General features: G+C 37.5%; 1 protein-coding gene across 1 annotated transcript in view; it reads left to right on the forward strand.

Moving 5' to 3' along the window:
* Window positions 1–26,040, forward strand: part of KCNH8 (potassium voltage-gated channel subfamily H member 8) — a 358,591-nt gene that overhangs the window by 321,870 nt on the left and 10,681 nt on the right. The window contains exons 12-15 of the mRNA XM_045037664.1: window positions 2,981–3,019; window positions 7,383–7,741; window positions 9,555–9,661; window positions 12,379–12,455. Coding sequence (XP_044893599.1) covers window positions 2,981–3,019; window positions 7,383–7,741; window positions 9,555–9,661; window positions 12,379–12,455 — 582 coding nt within the window. The remainder of the gene's footprint in view (window positions 1–2,980; window positions 3,020–7,382; window positions 7,742–9,554; window positions 9,662–12,378; window positions 12,456–26,040) is intronic.

Below are 26,040 nucleotides of genomic sequence, written 5' to 3' on the forward strand. Positions count from 1 at the left end.
GAAGCTATGCAGAAACTTTTTAAACCAACTCCACATCACTGAGAATGTGTTTCTTTCCTAGTCTACAAGGTTATAAAGCTTTACTTTCATTCATGATAATGTTGTGCCAAGACATGTCCTTCTTGCCCACACTTGGCTTCTTCTGTCCTGGCAAAGTGAAGATACAATTCTAGGGTCTGAGTGGGCTGACCGTCAGCCTTGACTTCATCGCAGGACTCCATTCCTTGTTTTATGTCTGATTTACAACATTTTATCATCCCAACCTCTATTCCTTCGGTCTTTTTATTTTTTAATCATCCCCATTAGAGATTACCAGCCGTTCTCCTCCTGTCTGAAAGTTCATGTGGGAGGGACTCAAATTGGAGAAAACTGTCTTCCTCAAAACTTTCAAAACCTTTGAGTCTTCCAGTTACCGGAACAAGAAAAGGAGATCGATAAACATTATTTATTCAAAGGTTTGTATCTGTGCATTTTTTTCCCTTGGGATAGAATGACTAGACTTCATTTTCTTTCCGGAGAGATCTATAACCCAGAAAAGGCTAATGAGGTGCTTGGGTAACTTAGTATCACAAGATTTGGGGCCTGCTTTGTGGCAGTCATCAAACCTTGTGCTACATTCAGTTCCGCCATATGTGAGGCATTTAGTCTTTCAGCTCAGGTAACAGCGTGAGCTGCCGGGGAGGCACCTGAGACAGCTTTGGATTCTGCGTTAGGTACACCAAGAGTCAGGGCACCTGACGTCTGGTAGGTTCTGCCAGAGCTCTAACCTGATGTGTGAACTGGGCAAGTCACTTCATCTTCCTGGACAGCCACTTCCACATGTCTAGGTGGGGAGTTGGACTAACTCAGTGGTTTCAGCCCTGAGTGGAAGACCCGGCCCCACCTACCACCAACTGGAAGAGACTCTCTGGAGTTGGTGCTCTGGAATCTGATTTATTTAGGAATCCTTCTCAAGCATTCTACTGTCTGCCAGGTTACAAACCATTGTAGCAGCCACTCTTTAGGGTGACTTCTAGCTTTAAGACACTGGCTTTCCATTAAACTAATATTCTCCGCAATTGGCAGAATCTGGATCGGTGTGAAAGGTTAGTCAATAGAACTAATATATCATAGAACTCTTTTCAAATGCATGTGATTCAAATGCTGTACGCAAATGAAATAACTTCATTCAGAGAGCCTATCACAGCAGTGCTGGTTATATGATGTATACTTGTTATCTCATAGGATTACAGTAAAAATTAATGGACATGATGGCTGTGAGCATTTGTCAGGGTGCCTGTCACAGAGTGAACACTTAATGAATTCATCGGTGATAGGATAATAATAGCAGTGACGTCGGTTATGAGATCTTGCTACTCAGCGTGTGCCTCGTGGGCCGGTAACATCAGCGTTGCCTGGGAGTTCCTTAGAAATACAGTCTCGAGCCTCACTCCGGACTTCCTGAACCGAAACCTGCGTTTTATAGTGAAATCCCCAGGTGATCTGTGTGCACAGTAAAGTCTGAGAAGCACTGACGTAGACAAATAAACTTGGGACTCAGCAACTTGCCAGAGCTCACACTACTAGTAAACTAGAGAACTAGGAGTTTTTCTTACACCTCAGATGGCATCTCTGAGCTGGAGATGTTCAGGCTTCCTGAGTCCCACTGAGATGTTCTTTCTCTCATCCGGGCTGTAACTGTCTACCACCGTAGCAACAGCACTGTAATTTTATTTTTCACATTTTTAATTATTCAGCTGTTTTATTTGTCACCACTCAGGGAATTATTACAAAACTTATGTCTACAATGCTTCTGATTAATGCATATTTAGGCAACTAAGCAGATGTAGAATGGGTTGACTTCTTTGATAATATTAAACATTGATGAAACATATATTTGCACAGCAATAATGATGCCGGCATTTGTATAAATAATAACACATCTATTTCCCTAATCATCTAGGGGGAAAAAAAACCACAGTGAGAGTTGACAGAATTACTAAATATGTCTCACTTAACTAGGCAGATCATTTTTGAGTGTAGAAGTTTTTTTTCATGTGAATAAAATTATGCTAATTTATAGCATCTATTACCACTTTCAGATGAAGGAAGTGTATTTGAGCAGAAAACAGTGTGGATGAGACCTGAAGCATGTTTCCAAGATATATCATAAGTTCCAAAGCTTCTGTGTCCATCATGGAAAGCTGCGTGTTTTGTGATGGACTTCTCCACAGTCCTGTAGTTTGATTTTATGTAAGATGTATTCTGAATCCCAGCTTAAGTGATTCTACAATACATATTTGTTTTTCACATTTTAGCATCTCTGAAATTGAGATTTGTCTTATAATTGATGGGCATGTCACAATTTGTTTAGCAGCATTTTGTTTCTTTTTACAATTGATGGGATTTAAATTCAATCAAATAGGAGATCAGGACTCCCCGATGAACTTAATCCTAGTCCACAAGGAGCATGATGGTGAGGAAAGACAGGGGATAGAAAGGAGACATCACCCCCACCTGTATTCAAATAAGAAAGGGAGGTGGATAACTGCAAAGAAATGAGATTTAATAAGAAAAGATTCCATGGGTTTCCGTTTTCACAGAGCCAGAGAGAAAAGTCATAGAATCGGCAAGAATATAGCAGAAAGGCGGGAAAGAGGGAAAAGGGAGATGGAAAACAAAAGGGGAGCAAATAAAGCATCAAGATGGAAAATATAACCAACACAGCCACTATTTCGATCATTATTTCCTAGGTGTTACATTCAATTTGCTCCTTCCTTTTCTTAGTTCACACACTGGTCAGCAGAACTCCTACAGGCTGGGATGAGGAAGGCAGTTTCTGCCTCTTTTAGGAGGTATTTTTTCCTTCTCTGGCCTACCCAAGCGGATTAATCGCCCCCACGTGTTCTCTCCCCTGCTTCCTACATTTTACTCAGTCCCAAAGCACCTGGGGAGGTTTAAATGATTGTTACAACTTCTATTTGTTTGTTTGTTCTTTCAGGTGATATCAAGATTATCGAACAAATCTACAGTCTCACAGGTATGGCTTTTGCTAAAGAACAGAATCTTTATCTAAAATCTGTAGGATTTCCTGTAAATCTGTCTCCCACTTCAGGGTTTTATGTATTTATTTTCTACTTTCCCTAAAATGCTTCCCACTGAAATGTATTGACTGACTTTCTGGAGTTTGGAGCAGAGAAGTATTGAAACTCATCTATTTAAGGGTTTTGTTGTTGTTGAAAAGCAGTCATCACCAGAACCTGACAAAAGTAGAAAAATCCCGAAGTATTGATCTCGGAAGTACATTTGTTATGTTTAAAGTTAATAGTCAAATGTTTTCTTGTAAGCTTCCGATGATGGTACAACATGGTTATCCATAGTATAAAAAAAAAAAAATGTCTCAGATATTCTGGAAGGGGTTTCACTTGAGCTCTTAAGATAATCCCAACTTTTTAGAATCCTCCAATTTCACAGAAAACTTTCCCAAGAAACAGTGATTTATCAGATTTATTACCTAGACTTTTACTACCAATGATACTGTGACAGGAACCTAGAAATAGCTCCCTTTTTTGCTCTGTATTCTCCTTGAAGCAGAGCCCAACACTTTTCACACACGTGTGTACACACAGACACGTGTACATACAGAGAAACACCAATCCAATCATATAACACACGTAAAAGACATTGATAATTTACTGAAGATAGCTGGGGCACAGACAGGGTTTACTTTTAATACTATTGGGAAACTTCTTAAAAGCCCTTAAAACATCTCAGAGCATTCAACTGAGTTTCTCTCTGGCACTAGTTGTCTTCTTTCTCATCTCTACAAAATCCCTCCTCAGCAGTTGGCAAAATGGCCATTATGTTTCAACTCTTCTCAACAGGCAGCCTTTCCTCACTACTTTACCCCCTTGTCCCCAACCACTCCTATATTCTCTTTCTCATGAGAAATTCTGCCTTCCTTTGGATTTTCCAATTTGAATTCCTCACTCCTTCATAGCACAGTGAAAATGAACATCCCTGCTAAGAACACAACATCTGTAACTTTCAAAAAAAAATCTTCTGTATAATTTAGGCTTCAGCATCAAAGTCACCAGCATAACAGCTTCAAGGCAAAAGATATTTATTTCTCTCTCGTGAACAAGGCCAGAGGTGGGTGATATAACTGTGTCAACAGGGTCCTGAGCTTTCTTCTTTTGGTTTCATTATCCTCAACACATGGTTTCCTTTTTTAAGACCTCCTCATTCTCTAAGATGGCTGCTAGAGATCTATCCATTGTATCAGTATTCCAGACTAGAAACTAAAAACAAAACAAAACAAAACAAAACAAAAACACTGAAGGGTAGGATAGAGGCTTCCCTCTTTCCAGAAGTCTTCCTGTAAGTTCCTTTTAACCTGTCCACTTGCCTGCTATCACCTCAGAACTTAACTTCATGGTCAAACCAAGAGGCAAAGGAAGCTGAGAAAGGTGATTTTTGGGCAAGGTACATTCCTAAGAATTCTGTTAACTAGCAAAGAAGGGGAGATTATATAAAAAGGGGTGACCAGCACTCTCTGTAGAACCTGCCCTGAGGCAAATGTTTCCATTTTCTTCACTATCATCATCATCATCATCATGAGGGCAAGCATCTATTTTAAGTACTTTCAGTGCACATTGCTAAGTGTTTTAACTTCCATTATCTAATATCTATATCCTCATACCATTCCCAATTTACAGATGAGGAAAACAAGGATTTAAATGATTTAAATGATGTTACTTGACCACCGTTGCAGGTAGGAGTCTCCAGACTTCTAGGACTGTGTGACCGAAAGTTCACGCATTCAACCATTAGACTTTATTCTGCTTCCCCTGTAGTCATGGCAGGTTTGACTGAATCTAGTCCACTGTGCGTTTGAAATGGCTATCCCATAGAATGTCATGAGCTAAATTAGAGATTCCTTTGACTATGGGGAAAAGAACATCATTGCCCTCATGGAAGCATCTGTTGGGAGGAAATGAAGAAGGGGTGGGTCAGAAGACAAGGAAGAAATCTGAGGTTGAAATGTATGGCAGCATATACATGGATGAATCCAGCTGCACGAGGGAAGCAAGCATTTCTGTATGGATAGCCCAAGGAAAGGAGCTGGAACTCCTGTATGGGCGCTGCATGTGGAGCTGGATGTTTAATAATCTAATATATTTGGGTCCTGTCTGTAATAATGGTAGGGGGAATAATTAATTCTTGGTATAGGTAATGTTGGCTGCCTTGATCACAAAGGTCAGTATTTAAGCAACTTGCCCCAAGTGCCAAGTCTCCATGATAAAATGGAAGTATGAAATCCGAACAAACTTGTAGAAGTACAAACACTATAGATTATTAGAGAATTACATCAGGACCAGCGGAGCCTCCTTGAACCAAAGGAATGATTAAACTGCCAATGGAAATGTAAACAGAAGTTCAATTAAAGAATTCACTCATTGTTCTTCATTTCTTTGATAAGAGTGCCCCGTGTGTCTTTAACTGGGTGAGCTAATTTTTCTATTCTACAGTGCTACTAAACAGTTTCATGAGTAAACTATTTTGCTTAGCTTGGCCAGTTTTAAACTGGATGGGCTGTTGCCTGTTAAAGTCACCACATGTTCAAGTTCATTTTTTGTTGTTGTATGTATCATTATAATGGTTACAGGAAAATCAATAGATACCAATAAACCAACTGTTCATTAATATGAAGTAATAACCATGACAGCTCATGAGATTTAAATAGCACATTTAGATCTTTTCAGCTTATTATCTTATTTCTATTAGAAATTATTGATGAGCAAGTAGAAACAATTGTATCCTCAAAAGATAATGAGGCACCAAAAAAAAAAAAATGAATTGAGCCTTTGGAGCAGAGAAGCCATGTCTGGGGCAGAGCAAGAAACACCCACTCTTCTAGTGACTCCATTGAGGGCCACTAGCTTAGCCTTTGTTGTTCTCTCTGCCCTGCCCCATCATCATTATCTTCGTTGTCTTTATCCAACCTCTCCCTCACTTCTTCTGAGTCTAAAAGGTTGAATGACTCCAGTCAAGAGTCTAAGATGGGTTTTTTTTTTCTTCCAAAATTTTATTTAAATTCAAGTTGGTTAACATATAGTGTGGTATTGGTTTCAGGAGTAGAATTCAGGGATTCATCACTTACATACAATACCCAGTGTTCATCTCAACAAGTGCCCTCCTTAATGCCCATCACCTATTTAGCCTGTCACCCCACCCACCTCCCCTCCAGCAACCCTCATTTTGTTCTCTATAGTTAAGAGAATCTTATGGTTTGCCTCCTCTCTGTTTTTATCTTATTTTGTTTTTCCATTCCTTCTTCTCTGTTCATCTGTTTTGTTTCTTAAATTCCACATATAGGTGAAATCATATGGTATTTGTCCTTTGTCTTTCTCTGACTTATTTTGCTTAGCATAATACACTCTAGTTCCATCCTAAAAATAGAACTACCCTACAGTCCAACAATTGCATGACTAAATATTTATCTAAAGGATACAAACCCCAGATAAGAAGGGGCACATGCACCCCAGTGTTTATAGCAGCATTATCAACAATAGCCAAATTACGGAAAGAGCCCAAATGTCCATATACTGATGAATGGATAAAGAAGATGTGGTTTGTGTATACACACATACACACACACACACACACACACACACACACACACACACACACACTGGAATATTACTGAGCCATCAAAAAGAATTAAATCTTGCCATTTCCAACAACATGGATGGAACCAGAGTCTAAGATGGGGTTTAGCAAGACTTCTTCCTTTCCCAGGGTTCTCAAGGGGAGCAGGCCAAATGGTTTGCTCCATTCCCTTCCAACTGACATCTGAAAGTAAAGATAGCAGGAAGCAGAGTAGCTGTGGATGCCGCGCATCTTACTCCGTCTATCTGATCCAAAATAGGAAAGGTTTTTATTCTCAAAGATAATATACTTTTCTGGTTGACCTCCATATAAAGTTCCACTGAAGACCCTATAACTTTAAAATAACAAGGCCCAAGACCTTCCAGTAAAATTGAAAATGTCCTTACTCCTAACAGCATGCCATCATATCCTATTACCGATGACAGACTGATTAAAATCTAGATGCCAAGCTGGTAAAATGCACCCTTCCCACCAGGACAGTTTAAGAAGACCAAGGGAGGTGTTAGCCGACCAACACCAGGATAGCAGAGAGGGTAAACCCGGGGAATAGCAGAAATGGCGAGACATTGAACACCTGAATAAATAATAGCAAAATCTGCAAAGTCTTAAGTTTTCATGAGATGTAAGTTTCTAAAAGATTTGACGTTGTTTCGATAGGACCCCCAGCATGAATGATATTCCTCTCAAGCGGCCTTTGCAATCTGTACTAATCTATGTTATCACTGATTTAGTCAGAGCCCAAGGGAAATGGCAGCATCAACAAAAGACTCCCGTCCATTGTGGAAGATGAGGAAGAGGAGGAGGAAGGGGAGGAAGAAGAGACAGCCTCCCTCTCTCCCATCTACACAAGGGGATCCTCCTCTTCACGCAGCAAGAAGGTGGGAAGCAGTAAAAGCTATCTAGGCTTGAGCTTGAAGCAGCTGGCCTCAGGAACAGTGCCGTTTCACTCACCTATCAGAGTCTCCAGTTCAAATTCCCCGAAAAACAAACAGGAAACTGACCCCCCTAACCATGGAAAAAGGAAAGAGAGAAACTTGAAATTGCAACTTTCGGCTTTGAATAGTTCTGGACCCCCAGACCTCAGTCCAAGGTAAGAATCACATCATTTAATTCTTTCCTAGGTAAAAATGGCTGCCTTTTATTCAAATTGGTACCTAGTTAGTAAATTATTCAGCCCTCTGGGCCTCTCAACCACACAGGTTCCTAGCCTGGGTTCTTCCGCTTTCCTGAATTTTGTGTGTAAATTTTGCTTCTGCGTGGAGGTGTGTACAGTATGACAATAGTTTTAGTTACATTCTCGAAAGGGTCCATTAAATGTTCAGAAGGCCTTCTTCACTCCCTTCATCCATTTAGCTCTACCTAAGTGTTGATGTTCATTCTCAATACTATTTTCTTTATCATTGTGGATAACTGAAGCTTACTTTTATTTCTGGCCTCTTCCATAGGTAACACAGCATAGCTCTATTTTTAATTTTAAAAATTCTCTTTAGGATTAACTAAAGATGATTGAGAGGCTGAAAAATCCTGACTCAGAAATGTGAAAGAAGTGGTCTATGGAGCATAAAAGCAATAGTAAAAAATCACATCATAGCTGACAATAAATAGAAGCAAGAAAAAAAAAATACTGAGTGCTTCCTATGTCCCATGTCCTCTGCTAGGTAATTTCATTTAGTCTTCTCAAGAGTCCTGTAAAGTAGTTCATATTATCTATACTATTTTGTCCAAAATCTCAGAGAATAAGTTTGGAAATCTGTATTCAAATTCTATTTTTCTACTTGTAAAGCAAGTGATATTTCTAAATATATTTAGCTACTCTTTTGAAGAACACAATTCATCCACTGAGATTTTTTTTTTTTTAAATAAGCAAAACACACTTAGAAGTTCAGGAATTCAGTTGAGGATGGTAATTTGAAAACATTGCCTTACTCTTCTCCTTCCTAAATTTGTAATAAGAAGAAAGACAGTAAATTTTAAATAGGGGGGAAATATATCAGAACTGAAAAAGAAAGGTTTATCCTGAACTTATAAGAAGAACATTTTTCCTTTTATATATAGAAAAAGATTGTGAGGACATACATCAAAATGCTAACAGTAGTGGTGCATTACAGGTGATTTTTATTTTCTAATTTTTGTTACTTTTATATTTATATTTTCTACAAAAGACTTATATTTTTTAAATAATGAGTGCATTAAATAGCATTTAGCAAGGAAAGAAGACTAGCCAAAGTCCTAATAGTCATTTATATGAAATTCTTTAACTCTTACTTCAGAGTTCTGTCCAGGTTCAGAGTAAAGGTGTCATCAAGGTTATTTAATGTGATGCCATAATCATTAGGTTAAAAGATTTTAATTCTGGATGAAGTGGTGATTTAATATGAATTCAGAGAAGAGGACTTCAGTAGCTTAAGGTGTTGAATCTAAGAATAAATAAGCTTGCAAATTCTACAGCATTTCTGTCCAATAGAAATATAATGTGAGCTAAAATTGTGAGGCACATATGTAACTTTAAATTTTTTAGTAGCCACATTTTTAAAAAACAAAACAAAAAACCCACATACACAAGTGAAGTTAATTTTAGTAATATATTTTATTTGACTCACTATGCCCCAAATAATTAATTTCAAGTGTAAATAACAGTAAAATTTTACTTATAAAACCATTTGCATTTTTTACTCAAATATTCAAAATCTAATGTGCATTTTATGCTTACAGCACAGCTCAACTTGCACGAGCCACATTTCAGGTGCTCAATAGCCATACAAAGCTAATGGCCACCATATTGGAGAGCACAGCTTTAGAGACTACAGAATTTAGAAATCAGTACAATATTTTTAAGTCTCCTAGAAATACTGGAACCTATAAGCAAAAATGCACAACTAGCCAATTTCCTTTATTTTAAACAGGATCGTTGATGGAATTGAAGATGGAAACAGCAGTGAGGAAAGCCAGACTTTTGACTTCGGCTCTGAACGCCTCAGACCAGAGCCCAGAGTTTCTCCTCCTCTAGGAGGTAAGCTCTATATTTAGTCTTCTGTCAAGGGGTGGTATTTCTTTTTTACTTGTAACATTTGGCATTGACCCTTTTTTGCCTTCCCATTCTCTGAGTATTTCCCACATGTTAGAACTTTACCCATGCCATGGAAAAATTTGATTTGAGTCTATGCCATCTCCAAGTTTCTAAGATATCATTTGTAATTGTTCCTCTGTCCAGCCTAGATGCCCTGCCATTTACCAGCCCTGGTAAATGGTGTGTTAGGAGACTCAAATGTCTGCTATTCATTAAAGGGTGTCCATGTTTTCTTAGGATAGATGCAGATTAATCCACAAAAATAACATTACCAAGAAGAAAAGCTGTGTTGTTGTATACTGTAGGAACATAGGTTATATTTATCCAACTTCTTGAGGAGGGATCCTGTATTTGCATTTTGTCAAAGGAGAAAACAACTTCAGAAGGATGTTTGAAGGCTGGAAATGAGGGAGATCTATATGAAGCACTGTGCTCTAGTGATGGAAGATTAACGTAAGGGTACTCCCAAACCCAACCCAGATTCCTCTCTCTCCCTTGCCTTCTTGAGCTCATTGCCCATAAAAAGTAATCTGTCAACATAATGAAGGCCAGAATGACAAAGAAATTGTAAAGAAGACGCACCTGTAGTTAATAAAGGGAGAATAATGAACAAACATAGGCTATCCAAAACAATTACCAGAAAACTGTAAGATGAAAGGCCAGCAGTCCCCTGCCAGCTCTGTCCTCCCCTTCCCACTCAGCTCTGAGATCCTTGTGTCAGGATCCATTACTAATTAGTGAATCCCTCCATGAACAAAGCCAAGCCCAGTAAAGACTTTTAGAATGTACGGTCCTGGGTGTGTGTGTGTGTCTCCCTTTGGTGGAATTGCAGTATTCCATCTCAGCAGTCCTTCCTGGCCCTCATTATCGTCTAGGGAAACGGAAGGGTCCTTGCAAGCCTCCTTGCTGTGGGGTGGGGGAGGGGAGGTGTGCAGGGGGAATGGAAGACAGGGAAAGAAGGAGTGCAGATATATCAGTGAACAATCCTGATTCATTCATTCAGTTGACTTACATGTGCTGATATTACTCTGGGGAAAGAGGCACAGAAAGCATATAGCCACACTGATGTATTTGCTGCGAAAGTTGCTGGCAGGTCCCAACCGGAAGTTTTCCTTATCGACTCACCTAGACCTGGAGATGATGCACAGAACCTCACCATGTCTATCCACCTATTTCTGCTCCCACCATCTCCTTAGCCTTCTCTTCTCCTCTTCCCAGTATGTAGCCCGATACTCATGCCCTCAAGCAACAGATTTTCTTAGCTGTATCTCGTAAATATCCCTCGATTCTAAGATTTTGTATCCTTACTGCCACCATATTTTTCCTTGCCACATCCATCTCTTGCCTGCTTTGCTACCAGAGTCTCTTCCCTGGTCTCACACTGCTCTCCATTCAGAGTAAACATTTTTAAAAATACAAATTTATTCTTATAACTCTGATCCTATGCGTAAAACACTGACAGGGCTTCCTATTACCCTTAATGTGAAATTCAAACCTATTACCTAATTGCCATTTAAATGTCTCTTTTCCCTGCTAGATTCTAAACTCCATGAGGGTCAATTAGCTTTTCCTTATTCATTGTTTTCTCCTCTAAAGGAGGCTTAGCCTACCATATATGTTCTCTAGTCATTCATTGAATTAATAGATTAACTTTGCAAAATGAAAATTATATATATATATACATATATATGTATATACATATGTATATGTATATATATACATATGTATATACATATATATGTATATGTATATATATATATGTATATACATATGTATATATATATATCCTTTCTACTCCAGCTAGCAACAATTTATCTGTACTTTTGTCCCTGACAGAAATAAATGTATTTGGAAGAGCAAGGTTTAAAAAAAAAAAGTGGAGATAAGAGAACCAGAAAATGGGAGAAATTATCTTTTAGAGCAATTCAGGAAGAGATAGGAAATCTGCAGTAGAGTTTAGCACCTGAAATAGAAGTTGGGTGGCGGCGGGGTAAGGGTGGGGAGGCTCTAATGGACACAGGAATCAATATTTAGGGGAGAAAAAGAGGAGGAGGAACAGAACATCCCTTTTCTATGGTTTAGTCATTGGCTCTGATATATTTTTAGAGAATGGTCAAAAAAGAGGAAATGTCAGGCACCTGTGTGGCTCAGTCGGTTGAGCGTCCGACTTCGGCTCAGGTCATGATCTCATGGCTTGTGAGTTCGAGCCCCGTGTCGGGCTCTGTGCTGACAGCTCAGAGCTGGAGCCTGCTTTCAATTCTGTGTCTCCCTTTCTCTCTGCCCCTCTCCTGCTCATTCTCTCTCTGTCTCTCTGTCTCTCTCTCTCTCTCAAGAATAAATAAACATTTTTTAAAAAACTTAAAAACAAAAGAGGAAATGTGTCATCTTGAAACATGGTGGTGATTTGCCATGGACACATCCCATCAGTGAGGTCATGGTCCCCACCATGATACGTGCCCAGTTTCAAGGCGTGTATCAGACAGGATCCAGAGGATTACTAGAAGCATGTTCAATCCCAGGGAGACAGAACCTACAGTGCACAGGCATCAGGAAGAGTTAAAGGCAGTAGCTTAGGTTTTCTTACCCATTTCAACTGCCTTAATGCTCACATATGAAGTTTATTACTAAAGGACCCATTCTGTGTGTGTTACACTTTTCAGACTCAGAGATTGGAGCTGCTGTTCTCTTCATCAAAGCAGAGGAGACCAAGCAGCAAATAAATAAACTCAACAGTGAGGTATGGAGCTTTCTCTTCCTTTGGTCATGCTGGAGTGGTAAGAGCTATAAATCCTAGTTACCAGCAAAAGCAGTATAATGTAGTAATTACAGGCATATGCTCTGATGTCAGACCACCATGGATGAATTCCCACTAAGCCTCATGTGAGTTATGTGACCATTGACAAGTTCCTTACTTTCTCTCATGCTCTATTTCCCCACGTGTAAGTAGAGGGTAATGATTATGCCTACCTTATGGCCCATTGTGAAATTGAGATAGTGCAGGCAAATCATTTAGCATAAAGTGAGCACTAACTAAATGATAATTATACTAATTAGCATCATAAATGTATTGATACTTGGTATAACTGGTGCTTTTTCACTTTTTTCATGTACTTTAATTTTTCATGAGTTAAAGCAAGGTGATTAATCCAAAGATGAATGCTATTTCTCAGAATAATCAAATGGCCTGAAATGCGCTTCTTTTCCCTGACATATATTTGCTGTGTAACTTTGAGCACTTTACCTCTCTGGACCTTGCCATCTATTCACGTGAAATAAGGTAATTTTTAGGAACTTTATTAAAATATATTTTGCATATCATAAAATTCACTCATTCCAAGTGTACAATTCAATGATTTTAGTAACCTTATCAAACAGTTCTACCGTCACTGTATCAGTTTTAGAATGCTTTTACCTGCATCCCTGCAGTAAGACCTCTCGTAGCCATTTATGATTAATCCCTGTTCCCACATCCAGCCCTAGGTCACCACTTACCTACTTTTTGCCTTTTCTGGCCATCTCATATAAATAGAGAAGGCAATATCTGAATCACTATCCTAACTTTGGTGCCCTTCTGAAAAATTTTAATAATTTTGTCTCGAATGAAAACATTCGAGACAATTTGGAGGCAAATAGTTTATTTGGGAGGTGGCCCAGGAAGCAACATAAAGGGTACAGAGGTGAGGCAGAAGAGAAAGGAAAGCACAGAAAGAAAGGCGTGTTAATAAGATAATTAACTCTGTGGGCAACTGGGGCTCAATCCTGCTGGGGACCACTGAGAGAGTATGTAGGACAATTCAAAACTGTTCCACCATAAGGCAAGGAAAAATGGAATTGGGGGTGGTTCCTGAGAGATTGACTCCCTTGCTCTTCATGCAGGCCTCGCTGCAGAGGAGACTAGAAAGGTTCTTCAGACAAAAATACGCAGGAAGACCTGGACCTTCCGGGTACACCTAGGGTGAGGGCACATGGACGGGCACAGACAGTGTAATAGAATCCCTTTCTAGGACTAAGATTGCCTGAGGAGATCGTAGCGAAAAATATAATAGTTATTGACACTGGGAAGATTTGTGGAAAATGAAATCATGTTATCATATCAGTTTCCAATTATCTGCAACAATGGAAAACTGGGTAGTTTGTCATAAAGCCCAGAGGTTTCTCTTAAACCTGTGTATCTTCAGCTTAGTGAAGATTTATGATTTACTGCTGTCTCTCCTTCTGCGCCCACTTTCTCTGGGAGTAAGATTGTTGCTAACAAGACGTAAGAGAGACAAAGGGCAGACTGACAATATAGGAATGAAAAACTAATCAGATTGAAACTCCTTAAATCACAAAGACTTGGCCATACACTGGGTCTCGTAAATAACATCTTGTTAAATACAACAAAACAAACCTAAATACCCTGTTAGAAAACTTTCTATTGAACAATTTCTTTTCAAATATTTTTCTTGGCTAAAAGCACCAATTAATATGAACTGTTTGGATTCTTTTCCCTCATATGTGAGATCATTTAATGGTTTTAAGAACTGACTGACCAATGTCTTAGCTCAAATACTAGAGTCGGTAATTATTCTGGGGAAAAATGTGTTTATATCTTCACCTTTTGGAATGTACATAGTTTCCCAAATCACAGCTGTAAATCCACACCCTCTACGATTTTCCTTTGACCATGTGAACTAGTGGTAGATACGTTAAAACAGATAACCACTTGGAAAACAAAATATTTCCCCAATGTGACTCGGTATTTATGATTGCTTTTCTAGTGAGATGATATAAATCTTTTTATCTTGCCATATATTGAAATAAAAAGGGCAAGGTAAAATATCAATGGTCCAATTATCCTTCCCTAAGGAATTAGTTTTTCCTTATAGGAAAATATCTGATTTCTTCATGGCTGAAGCTTAAGTTAGAAAAATCTTATCCTTTGCACAGAATTTAATTTATAGTCTTGACTCTTTGGGTAGTGCGTTAAAACCCACTAAGACAGGCAGAATGAAAATACAAATTGGCTTCAAAGTGTAAAATTATTTTTCTTCCGACCTACTTGTTTTTTTCCTCCTATCTCCTATAATGTCGTTTATGTAGCCAAAAAAAAATCTGTCTTTTAAAATCCAAGCCTAATTTTTCCACTTCCCCTGTATCCTGCCACTCACCCATGTGATCATTTGATTGCTTTATTCTTCATTTATTCTTTTCCTTGTTCTGGGTAAACAAGAGAAGAATTGATAATGAACATGGGATGCACTGCATAATAATAACTCTTTAATAAAAAAGGCAATCCCCAATATATGCGAGGCATGTCGAGCATTATGTAAAGTTTGAGAACATAGCAACAACCCCATTCTGATATTTGCCCAGACATTTAAGATATAAAGACATTGTTCATTGATGTGTAGATTTCATAATCAGCTGGCTAAATACAGAACAAAAATCAGAAAGGAAATAATGTTGGTAATAACCTACATTCACAGAACAGTGAAGGGTTTAAAAGATGTAGGGCAGCTGCTAATATTAGAACGCTTTTGAAAACATTGTCATTGCTCTACAGCGGACAAAGAAATAGTGCAATTCTAAGGAAATTGTTTAAAAATAACAACAAAATGTCACCGTGGGGGACATGGGCTGTGTAAGTCAAATGCTCCATTTCTGAAAAGGTTTGTAGGTAAGGGTTAGAATGTTTTCTCATTTCTGAAATCTGCCTGACCCAGAAAGACATTGCGGCAAAGCCTACCAAGGGAACCTACGTGCTCTGCCACAGCAGGCATAAGACATAAAACACACTAGTAGAGAAAGAGAATGAGCTTTAGAGAAAGAAAAATATTCTTATCCCTATTCACAAAACTAACTCTGTGACTTCAGCAAAGCGTTCTCCTTCCCTAAGTTGAGATTTTTTCTCTATTAAATGGTAATGATGAAATCTGCAATATAGGATTGTTGTGAGGACCTAATACCATATGTAAACCATTCAGCATGATGTCTTCTGTTAATAAGGGGTCAAATACTCATTTGCTCCTTATATAAGGTTGTACTTCTATCCAACAAAAGGTAACTCTCAAGTTAGCACCCCCCGCCCTCCTACTCTCCCCCGCCCAGTGCAGACTAATTAGTCCATGTTTATGGAAGAAAATGAAAATGAATGGACTTAAAGGAAACATTTGATCATGAAAGTGACTACTTTTTACCTGAGACTTTTCTCTTGCTATGAATTACCGAATAGAGGGGCACCTGGGTGTCTCGGTCAGTTAAGTGGCCAACTCTTGATTTTGGCTCAGGTCATGATCTCAAAGTTCGTGAGATTGAGTCCCACTGTGGTCTCTGTGCTGACAGCAAGGAGCCTGCTTGGGATTCTCTTTCTCCTCTTGCTCTCTGCCCCTCCCCCCACTCATGCTCTCTCTCCCTCTCTCTCTCAAAATAAACATTAGAAAAAAGAAAAGAATAGAAAATTAAAATAGAAAAATGAAAGGGCATATTGTTTATATTTCAGTGTATCTTATTTTAGCTAAATAGTTTGATGTAATAGTGTCAGTGTATTGAAGTAAAGAACACTTGTTCTATGAGACTTCAGGATTTAAGGGCTAAGAGACCTTAAGTATGCCAGTTTACCAATGTTTAATTATTACCTGATATTACACTAAACATAAATAGCAAAATGATTATAAAACTAGGCAGAATGGAAGCTTACAGGAAAGATAATCATAGCCAAATCTTCATTTTCAAAATGAAAAAATGCAGGTGGCTTGTGAAATCATCCTTGCTCAACAAAGGGCATTTTGACTGGAATTCTCTGATTGACACTTTTAGAATTTTATTTTGTTTAAAAAATAAACAACTTCATTGAGATATAATTAACATATCATATAATTCATCCATTTAAAGTGTATAATCTGAAGGCTTTCAGTATGTTCACAGAGTTGTGCATTCATCACTATACTCAATTTTCAACCATTGTAAACCATTACCCCACAAAGAAGCCCTATACCATAGAGCCATCACCCGTGATGCCTGAAGTTCCCCTACGCTCAGCCCTACTAATCTACATTCTCTGCCCATATATTTGCCTGTTCTGAACATTCCCTTTAAGTGGAATCTTACATTATAGCCCTCTGTGACCAGCTTTTTTCATTTAGTATGAGGTTTTCAAGGCTCACCCATGTTGTGGCCATACCAATACCTCATTTCTTTTTACACCCACGTAATATTCCATTGTATGGATATACCACTTTTTGCCTATTCATTCATCAGCTGATGGGCATTTGTGTTGTTACCACTTTTCAGCTAATATGAATAATGTCGCTGTGAACATTCATAAAACATTCACACAAGTTTTTGCGCGGACATGTTTTAATTTCTCTCGGGTAATTAAGTGGAATTGCTGGATCGTATGGTAACTCTGTGTTTAAAACATCTGAGAAACTGCCAGACTGTTTCCCAAAGCAGCAGCAGCACTTTACATTCAGCAACATATGAAGGTTCCAGGCTCCTAATTTCCTTGCCAACAATTTTTTATTTGTTATTATAAGACTTTGTTATTCTAACCACACTAGTGTGTGTGAAGCAGTATTTCATTGTAGTTTTCGTTTGAATTTCCTGGATAACTATTAATATTGAGGATCTTTCCATGTGTTCATTCTTTGGAAAATCGTCTGTCCAGATCCTTTAACCACTTTAAAATTGGGCTGTTTCTTTATTCCTGAGTTGTAAGAATTCTTTATATATTCTAGATACAAGTTATGATTTTCAGTTTTCTTCTCCCATTACTTAAGTTGCCTTTTCATTCCCTACATGCTGGTCTTTGAAGCACAAAAGTATTAATTTTGGTGATATCCATTTTATGTATTTTTTCTTTTGTTCTTTGTGACTTTCAGGTGACATTTACAAATTTCTATCATGAGATCAGTAAAGTCTGCTTCAGTCAAACAAATAAAACAACAATAATGGAAGTTGTTCTTAAGAGTTGCTTTACTACTTTTCTAAATGGCTATGAAGATTTAGAGTTCTATTAATAATTCACACAAGGAAACCTACATGAGTAATACCCTATGGTAAAGGGTATTCCTTAATCCTCTGAATTACTGTTATCATATCTTTTCATTGAAAATTGGTTCAACTGAAACACACTGACAGAATTGCAAGACCATTCCAAGATCCTACTATACAATCTCTTTTCTTCCTCATCATGATCCTATTTAACTCTTGACCATCAATTCTCAAAAGCAAAATTAATAAAAAGCTATACATTCACTTGTTGACGTAGAAAAACAAAATCCATTTAACTGCTGGCAAAGCCATTCTGCATTTTTCATTTTAAAACATAAGTATTATTGACAATAATGATTCATTTCATGGACACAGCTTTCTAAACTGGAATATACCCAACTATTTAATGATTTACAGGACACTTTTTGCTTATTTTCAGTTCTCAGGCCTGTATGCATAGATAGATTTGTATCTCTCATGAGAGGTTTACTGATCATAAATAAATAAATAAATAAATACTCTAAAGAATAATGAGGATCTCCCAAAAGAAAAAAATACATGTAAATCGCTCAAAAGCTTTTCCTGTGAAGTGTGAATTTCGCATTCATGTAGTTTTGGATATTAGCTGTTTCGGTCCTCCAGGCCTGTGATCACTTACATATAGACCTCTTCTAATTTTGAATAGGGAGACTAAATGGACATATTGGTAAGGGCCCCAGGGAGACCAATGCCATATTTCAAATGGGCAATTTGAGCAGGGTTGAATAAAAGGAGTACTTACAAAGAAGTTAGTTGAGTATAGAGAAAACACAAAGGATAGAACAGTCCCTCCCACCGTGGGGATAATAACAGAAGGTCAGTACAACACCTAGGTCTAAAGGGCCCAGAGTAGAGACTGGTTATAGAATCTTGAGTCAGAGGAAGGTGGGTGAAAAGCCACCTGAAAGGAGCTGTGATCTTTGTTGGGATCTTCTACCGACCTCAGCCCTGCAGGGAAGCAGCCGGAGGAACACATACCCCAACCTCCCTCTCCTACCCCCCTCTGATCTGCTAATGTTCTACAATGGCCAAACCCAACCAGAAACCAAAGAACCAATGAGCCTGTTGATGGAGTTCATACAAGTCAGCCTCCAAGGAGCAAAACTGGTTGGAAAGTGAATCTGTTCTAAAAATACAAGTGGGAAATATTCAGTAAAATGAGTTACTATGTATTCAAGCAAGTACAGAAAAAATCAAATGAAATTTAAACAATTAGTTATTGATTGCTTATTACTAGTAATTAGACAGTTAGTAGTAACTAGTTATTTACTTACTACTAACCAATAGTTTCAGAATAACTGGTTATTTTTTAAAAAGATGGATATGGGTATTCCCCTCCCATACTTGCTAATTTGTAAGTTGATATGTTTTTAAAAGAATATGCCCCCCTGCCATTTTCCATTCATCAATAGGAAAATTAAGTTCAATAATTGATCCAATCCAACAGCTACAAATAATATTCAAATTTTTTAAATAGAATCTTATAGTCGGAAGTGATTACAGGGAAATTTTCTTTCCTATCCTCCCCCAATACATGAATTTCCCCCTTTTTAAAAAAAATTTTTTTAATGTTTATTTATTTTTGAGAGAGAGAAAGAGAGTGTGAGCCGGGGAGGGGCAGAGAGAGAGAGGGAGACACAGAATCCAAGGCAGGCTCCAGACACTGAGCTGTCAGCACAGAGCCCGATGCGGGGCTCAAATCCACCAACTGTGGATCATGACCTAAGCCGAAGTCAGATGCCCAACTGACTGAGCCACCCGGGCGCCCCCATGAATTTCCCGGTGTAAAAAGGAGAACCTCATACATCTTTCAAAAGAGCTATGATTTTGCCTCCAATACCCTATGAATTTTTTTGATTCTTCTATGATGAATCCCAATTCTTAAGTCCCTTCTTTAAGCTTTAACACCTGCTTTCTAAACTTGCCATTCAGTATTTACTTTTTATGTACATTTACGTTATTTTCACATGTACATTTCTTCCTTCCCCAAGGCTCTTGAGAACTTGGATTATGTCTCCAAAGAATTCTGTGAATTGCCTCAAAATTGTCACTATTTTTGTTATTGTTAAAATACTGAAACTTTACTGAAGTGCAACAGAGAATATCCTGTATCTCAAATAAGGACTTGGAAATAAGCATATATGAACTTGTGAAGATTTGGGGTTTTTTTTTAAGTCTTTTTATTGGAGAACAATTAAGCACCTAGAGAAATGGACACTGACACTTCCCATTTACTTGTGCACAATTATAAATAAACACATAAATCAGTACTAAATTAGTCACATTTCCTTTTTATGCTTATATGACCACGTGATAGGATAGATTTTGAAATAATCAATTTTTTATAAATAATGAGTAGAAGAATTACTCTGAAACAAATATTTAAGCAACCTCAGCTTTGATATTATTGTATTTTCATATTGTGGTAGAATCATAAAATCTGAAATTTGGGAGATATCTCAGAGGCCACCTATTCTGGCTTTTCACCCTATATGAGAATTTTCTTTCTGAGGTTATTGGCAAGAAGTTATTTTGCCTGAGTATTGTCTGTAGTAAGAACTCACTATGCCTCAAAGAAATTGGTTCCCAAACCTACTTGTGCTTTCAGATTCTCAAGGAATGTTTTTTTACAGGATTATAGATATTTTTACAAATTAATATATAAAATAATGACTACTTTTAAAATAACTATTCCTTTGGCCAAGCATAGACCAACTAAATCTCAGAACCTCTAGAGTTGTCACTGGGTATCTGTATTTTTTTTTTTAATTCTCCAAATGCTTCTGATGGCCACCAACCTCATTTCTCAATTACTTTAGCTCTTAGAAACCTATTCTCTATATTTAGCTCATATAACTCTCTGTAAAGACTTTTATTAATTTTTCTTCTGTCCCTCTTGAGTTGAATAGAAAAAGCTACATAAATGTTTTTTCAATGAAAATACTTTAAATTTTGGAGGTAGCTAATATCTTTCTTCCTCCCCATTCTGTGGCATGTTTTTTTCTTCTATAAATGTTCTCTCTTCCTTGAAACTTTACTCATGTGACATGAAGTACAGACCTTTAATCATCATGATTAACTTCCTTTGTCTCTTCCCTTTCCTTTGTTCCAATTTCTTAAAGCAATCACAAATGACCCCAGCTGTCCTACAGAGGACATTTCCAGAACAGACATTGTCCACATATTTTAGCTTATGAAAGCACCTAAAGGTCTTGAATTTGTTCTCTCTGCTCAGAAAGCTCTTCTCCAAGATATCTGCATGGACAGCTCTCTTCCCTCTTGCAAGCCTATGTGCAAATGTCAATTTCTCAGTGAAGTCTTCCTTGACCAGTCTTTTAAAAATAGAAGCCCCACTCCCCAAATTTACTTCCAAATTTGTTTTCTCTCATAGCCCATCAAAACTCAATTATACTACATAGTTTATTTATCTACATTTGTCATTATCTTTATCCCCCCCCCATTAGAATGTCAGTTCTATGAGGACAAGAGTCTTTATTTGCCTTTTTCTTTGCTATGATTGGCACACAGTAGACATACATTTATGGTGAGAAGGCATAAAAAAATGCTGGATCATGCATTATATCTATTTTAACCATCAGGCATTAAAACATTGAAGAAAAAATGCAATTTCACTTCTGAGTTTGAAGAGACATTAGAAATCCTGTCATGTTACATGTTCTTATCACAGATGAGTAAATTGAGGCCCAGAGATCATCACATATGCAGCAAGAGATATAGAAAGGCCTAGAAACAAGACCTGAATCCCAGTTCAGTAGTTTTATTGGGTTAGCTTTCAAAGAAGACCATCCTTGGTCTGCAATGAAAAGATTTCCTTCTGAAATATCAGAAACTCACATCAAGACTTGAGTCTTTGGTCCCTTAAATTACCCATATGTACTTAAGTGCAATATTTGATTTAATGATGCACAGCTCATTTTAAGGTATGATAATTTTAGAAAGGGCTTTCAAAAACAGACTAATAAAATGTACTATATGTTTATTCAAGAGGAAAATATATGTTTTCCCATATATGTTTCCCATTGATGACTATTCCACATGTTAGCATTTTGAAATCCAGAAAAAGAAAGAAAAGAAAAGAAAAGAAAAGAAAAGAAAAGAAAAGAAAAGAAAAGTAAGGAAAATAAAGAGAAGAGAAAAGAAAAAAGAAAAGAAGTATATTTTAAAGCCAATAAAATGATAGAGTGTTAAGAAGAGACAAAGGAGGTGGCTGGGGGGAGTCCACTTGTAATATACTGACTTTTTAAATGTGTTTTTAAATCAAATATGATATCTGGTAACAAAATACTGTTACGACAGACTTACGCTTACTTCAGTTGATAATCTGCAAGCCTACTTTCTAAAATAAATCTCCTCCGACTTGGAAATAAAGGAGTTTCTATTCAAATAGCATTCATTAAAACGTTTGCTAGGGAAACGTATTTTGTTTGAAACCCCATTATCAGAAAAAGCTTAATTTGGGGAAGGTATCTGCCAGTGGTTAAAAGAAAATCCTTTCTAGACTTCTGAACAAGTTTTAGGTACCATGTTCCATGGTGCTTTATATTACACCTTGCTGGATCAGTCTTTCTCACTGGAGTGTTCAGTGCTCAATTGCTGTGAGAGTTAAAAGAAGAACCCTTGCATTAATTCAGATAGGAACCTACCGTTTTGATGTGTTTTTTTGGACACTGATTTGCAGTAGTTAAAAATTGGTCATTGAAATTTACAACAACCAGAGATAAAGGAGAAACAATTAATGAAAAAATCAGTGTTCTTTTTAGGGTAAAATATTTTGGGGCTTTTTAAAGAAATTAAATGCATATAGATGTATTTTTTAAGTGAGGTTCTAGTGTGCATATTGAATATTTTGTTTTTATTTTTTAATCATCAGCAATTTTAAACATACAGATATTGATATAATAACAGATATCCAAATAACTGTTAGCCATATTAGTAAATAATAACATGTCTCCATATTTCATATGTTGTGCTTTAAAGAAATTTAAAATTTTATATCCTTTCAAGCTCTTTTTTCCTATTTCATAAATAATAGAATTCAAGAGTTAGAGAAAAACATTTAAGAAAAAATTAGAAATTAGAAATTAGGGTAGAAAATTAGAAATAGGGTACTTAAGCCATTTAAGTGTCCAGCTCTTGATTTCAGCTCAGATGATGATCTCATTCATGAGTTCAAGACCCATGCTGGGCTCTGCACTAACAGTACAGAGCCAGCTTGGGATTCTCTGTCTCTGTCTCTCTCTCTCTCTCTCTCTCTCTGCCCTTCACCTACTTGTGTTCTCTCTTTCTCCCCCCCCCCACATAAAATAAATAAATAAACATTAAAAAATTAAAAGTGAGAAAAAGATCATTGTAGAAATTGCCTAAATTACAAGCAACACAAGAACAAATAAATAATGCCAAATTGGTGGTGAAAAGGGAGGAAAATTTAAAGCATCTTATCTAAATGAAGAGAATTTTTTCTAAAAAGGATTAGGAGAAAAGTGTCAAATATTTAAGATAAACAAAGAAGCTCTAACATAACAAAAAAATGTAAGTCTCAGAATAAGAATGCCAAATTCAGGGAACCAAACAAACACTAAGAACAATAATCCAATAAAACTCCCCTAAAATTACAAAAAAAATTTTGAAACTGCATACTGCCAATTTCACATCCTAGTGAAATTACTAGACTTTAAAGTAAGAAAAAAATTCATTAGTTATTTAGACAAAAAAGATCTTTTTATAAAGGACTAGCAAGGGAAAAATCTAGACTATCATTAGACTTTTAGACAGCAACATTTTATGCAAGATGAAGTAACATACAAAATATACAAGATTCTTAGGAAAAGAAAGTATAAACTAAGGATTTTATATCCAACAAAAATGACCATCACGGGGGGCTCCTGGGTGGCTCTGTCAGTTAAGCGTTCAACTTCAGCTGAGGCCATGATCTCATGGCTCATAAGTTCGAGCCCCGCATTGGGCTTTGGGCTGATAGCGCTCAGTGTCTGGAACCTGCTTCAGATTCTGTCTCCCTGTCTCTCTGCCCCTCCACCACTCACACTCTGTCTCTCTCTGTCTCACAAAAATAAATAAACATTAAAAAAATAATAACCGGGGCGCCTGGGTGGCTCAGTCGGTTAAGCGGCCGACTTCACCTCAGGTCATGATCTCACGGTCCGTGAGTTTGAGCCCCACGTCGGGCTCTGTGCTGACGGCTCAGAGCCTGGAGCCCGTTTCAGATTCTGTGTCTCCCTCTTTCTCTGACCCTCCCCCATTCATGCTCTCTCTCTGTCCCAAAAATAAATAAATTTTAAAAAAAATTAAAAAAAAATAATAATAACCATCAGGTACAAACTGTTAACATGAAAGAACTCAAGGAATATTGTTCCCATATATATTTCCAGAAGACTGCCCTCAAGAACAAGATTCAGAAAAACCAAGATGATTTGAAAGGCATTGTCATTGGACAAGTTCATCAGCATTAAATATGTGCTTATTTATAGTACCAAGTCTAAATGAAAGTTAAAGAAGAGAAGGTATAAGTTGTCAAAGGTATGCTCTGACAATGTAAATATGGATGAACCACTGAAAGGGGAGTGGGAAGAGAATTAGAATAGAATATGTCTCCCCCAGTTTTTTAACTGTTTTCAGTAATCATAATTTGTAATGGTGGGACTGGTATTGATATATTGCAATTGTTGAATATGTAATGGGGGATAAAGTAAATGAGTAATTATGAGATCTCTTAATTCTGTCATCTTCTATACCTCAATAACCAGAATTCACAGTGTAAAGGAGATACAAATATAGTCCTGAAATAAGAGTTAGAAATATTAGTATGAACCTGTGTAGCATCATACACATGCATACATTTCCAAGCTCTTTCAACAAAAAGGGAGTATAAACAATTACCAGCCCAATAACAGTGAATATGCCTTGATTATGGCCTCAAATAAAATTTCCCATTAAAAGAAGCTCTTGGATAAATACAGTCTCTTGGAGAAATAGCTGTTTCCACTTTTGGAGGCATGAAATACACACCAGTCCAGAACACCTTAGTGTACAAGACAGCAAGAAAGTTATCACACACTCCTGGGATGATGTCAAAAGAGCTCAGGAGCCAATATGAAGAGTCTTCCACTGGCCAAAGATGGGATAATATTGGTAAGAATAAGAAATACATGGGATTACAACATAAAATAAGTTACATAAAATAAGTAACAAATGCACCAAAGTGACAGCATAATAAGCTTCTGAATTTCCCTCCTCCTACAGACACACTGAATGTACACAGAATAATTCCCTCGGAGAAATATAAAAATAAGAAATAATAAAAACAAACTGAATGACTCCTACACATCAGGTGAATGAGAAAACCCCCACATGGAAACAGATAGGAAAGGCTGGGACACAAAAACCATAAACCCCACCCCAGGTACACTACCATACAATCAATAGGGAACCCCTAAATCCTAGCATTGGGAAGTTTGGACCTTGTGCAGTGCCCCCAACTAGGGCCCTCAAAACACCTAGCTCTGAAAGCCAAACGAGCTTAAGTTCACAAGTCCCACAGGAGCAAGTAAAGTAGTTTTTAAATGGCTGTAAGAACGTATCTATGGTTGTATTTCCAGGTTCAGCAGAGAGGGAGCATGCAGAAATGCCCTTCTAGCTTCTCTCTGGAAGGGAAATGACTGCATACTTTCCCAGCTGCTCAGCTTCTAATCCACCTGCACCTACACGCTGTCTATGATATTCCACTTTGGGACACTGACAGATCTTGGCACATCCTCAACTACTGGGAACCACCCAGAACAGAGACAACAGCTTTGATAATCGCAAAGACCCTAACCCCTCAAGATTCCACCAAAAACTGTTAGAACCAATAAATGATTTCAGTAAAGTTGCAGGATACAAAGTCAACATACAAAAGTCAGTTGTATTTCTATACACTGATAATGAAAGAGAAATTAAGGAAAACAGTCCCGGGGCACCTGAGTGGCTCAGTGGGTTAAGCATCTGACATCAGCTCAGGTCATGATCTCATGGTTCACGAGTTAGAGACCTGTGTCAGGCTGTGTGCTGACAGCTCGGAGCCTGGAGCCTGCTTCAGATTCTGTGTCTGCGTCTCTCTCTCTGCCCCTCCCCCACTCTCTCTCTCTCTCTCTCTCTCTCTCTCTCTCTCTGTCTCAAAAATAAACATTGAAAAAAAAAAAGAAAACAGTCCCATTTACAGTAGCATCAAAAAGAACAAAATACCTAAGAATAAATTTAACCAAGTAAGTAGAAGACTTATACACTAAAAACTA

Source organism: Felis catus, chromosome C2 (assembly GCF_018350175.1).
Source record: "Felis catus isolate Fca126 chromosome C2, F.catus_Fca126_mat1.0, whole genome shotgun sequence".
Taxonomy (NCBI): Eukaryota; Metazoa; Chordata; class Mammalia; order Carnivora; family Felidae; genus Felis; species Felis catus.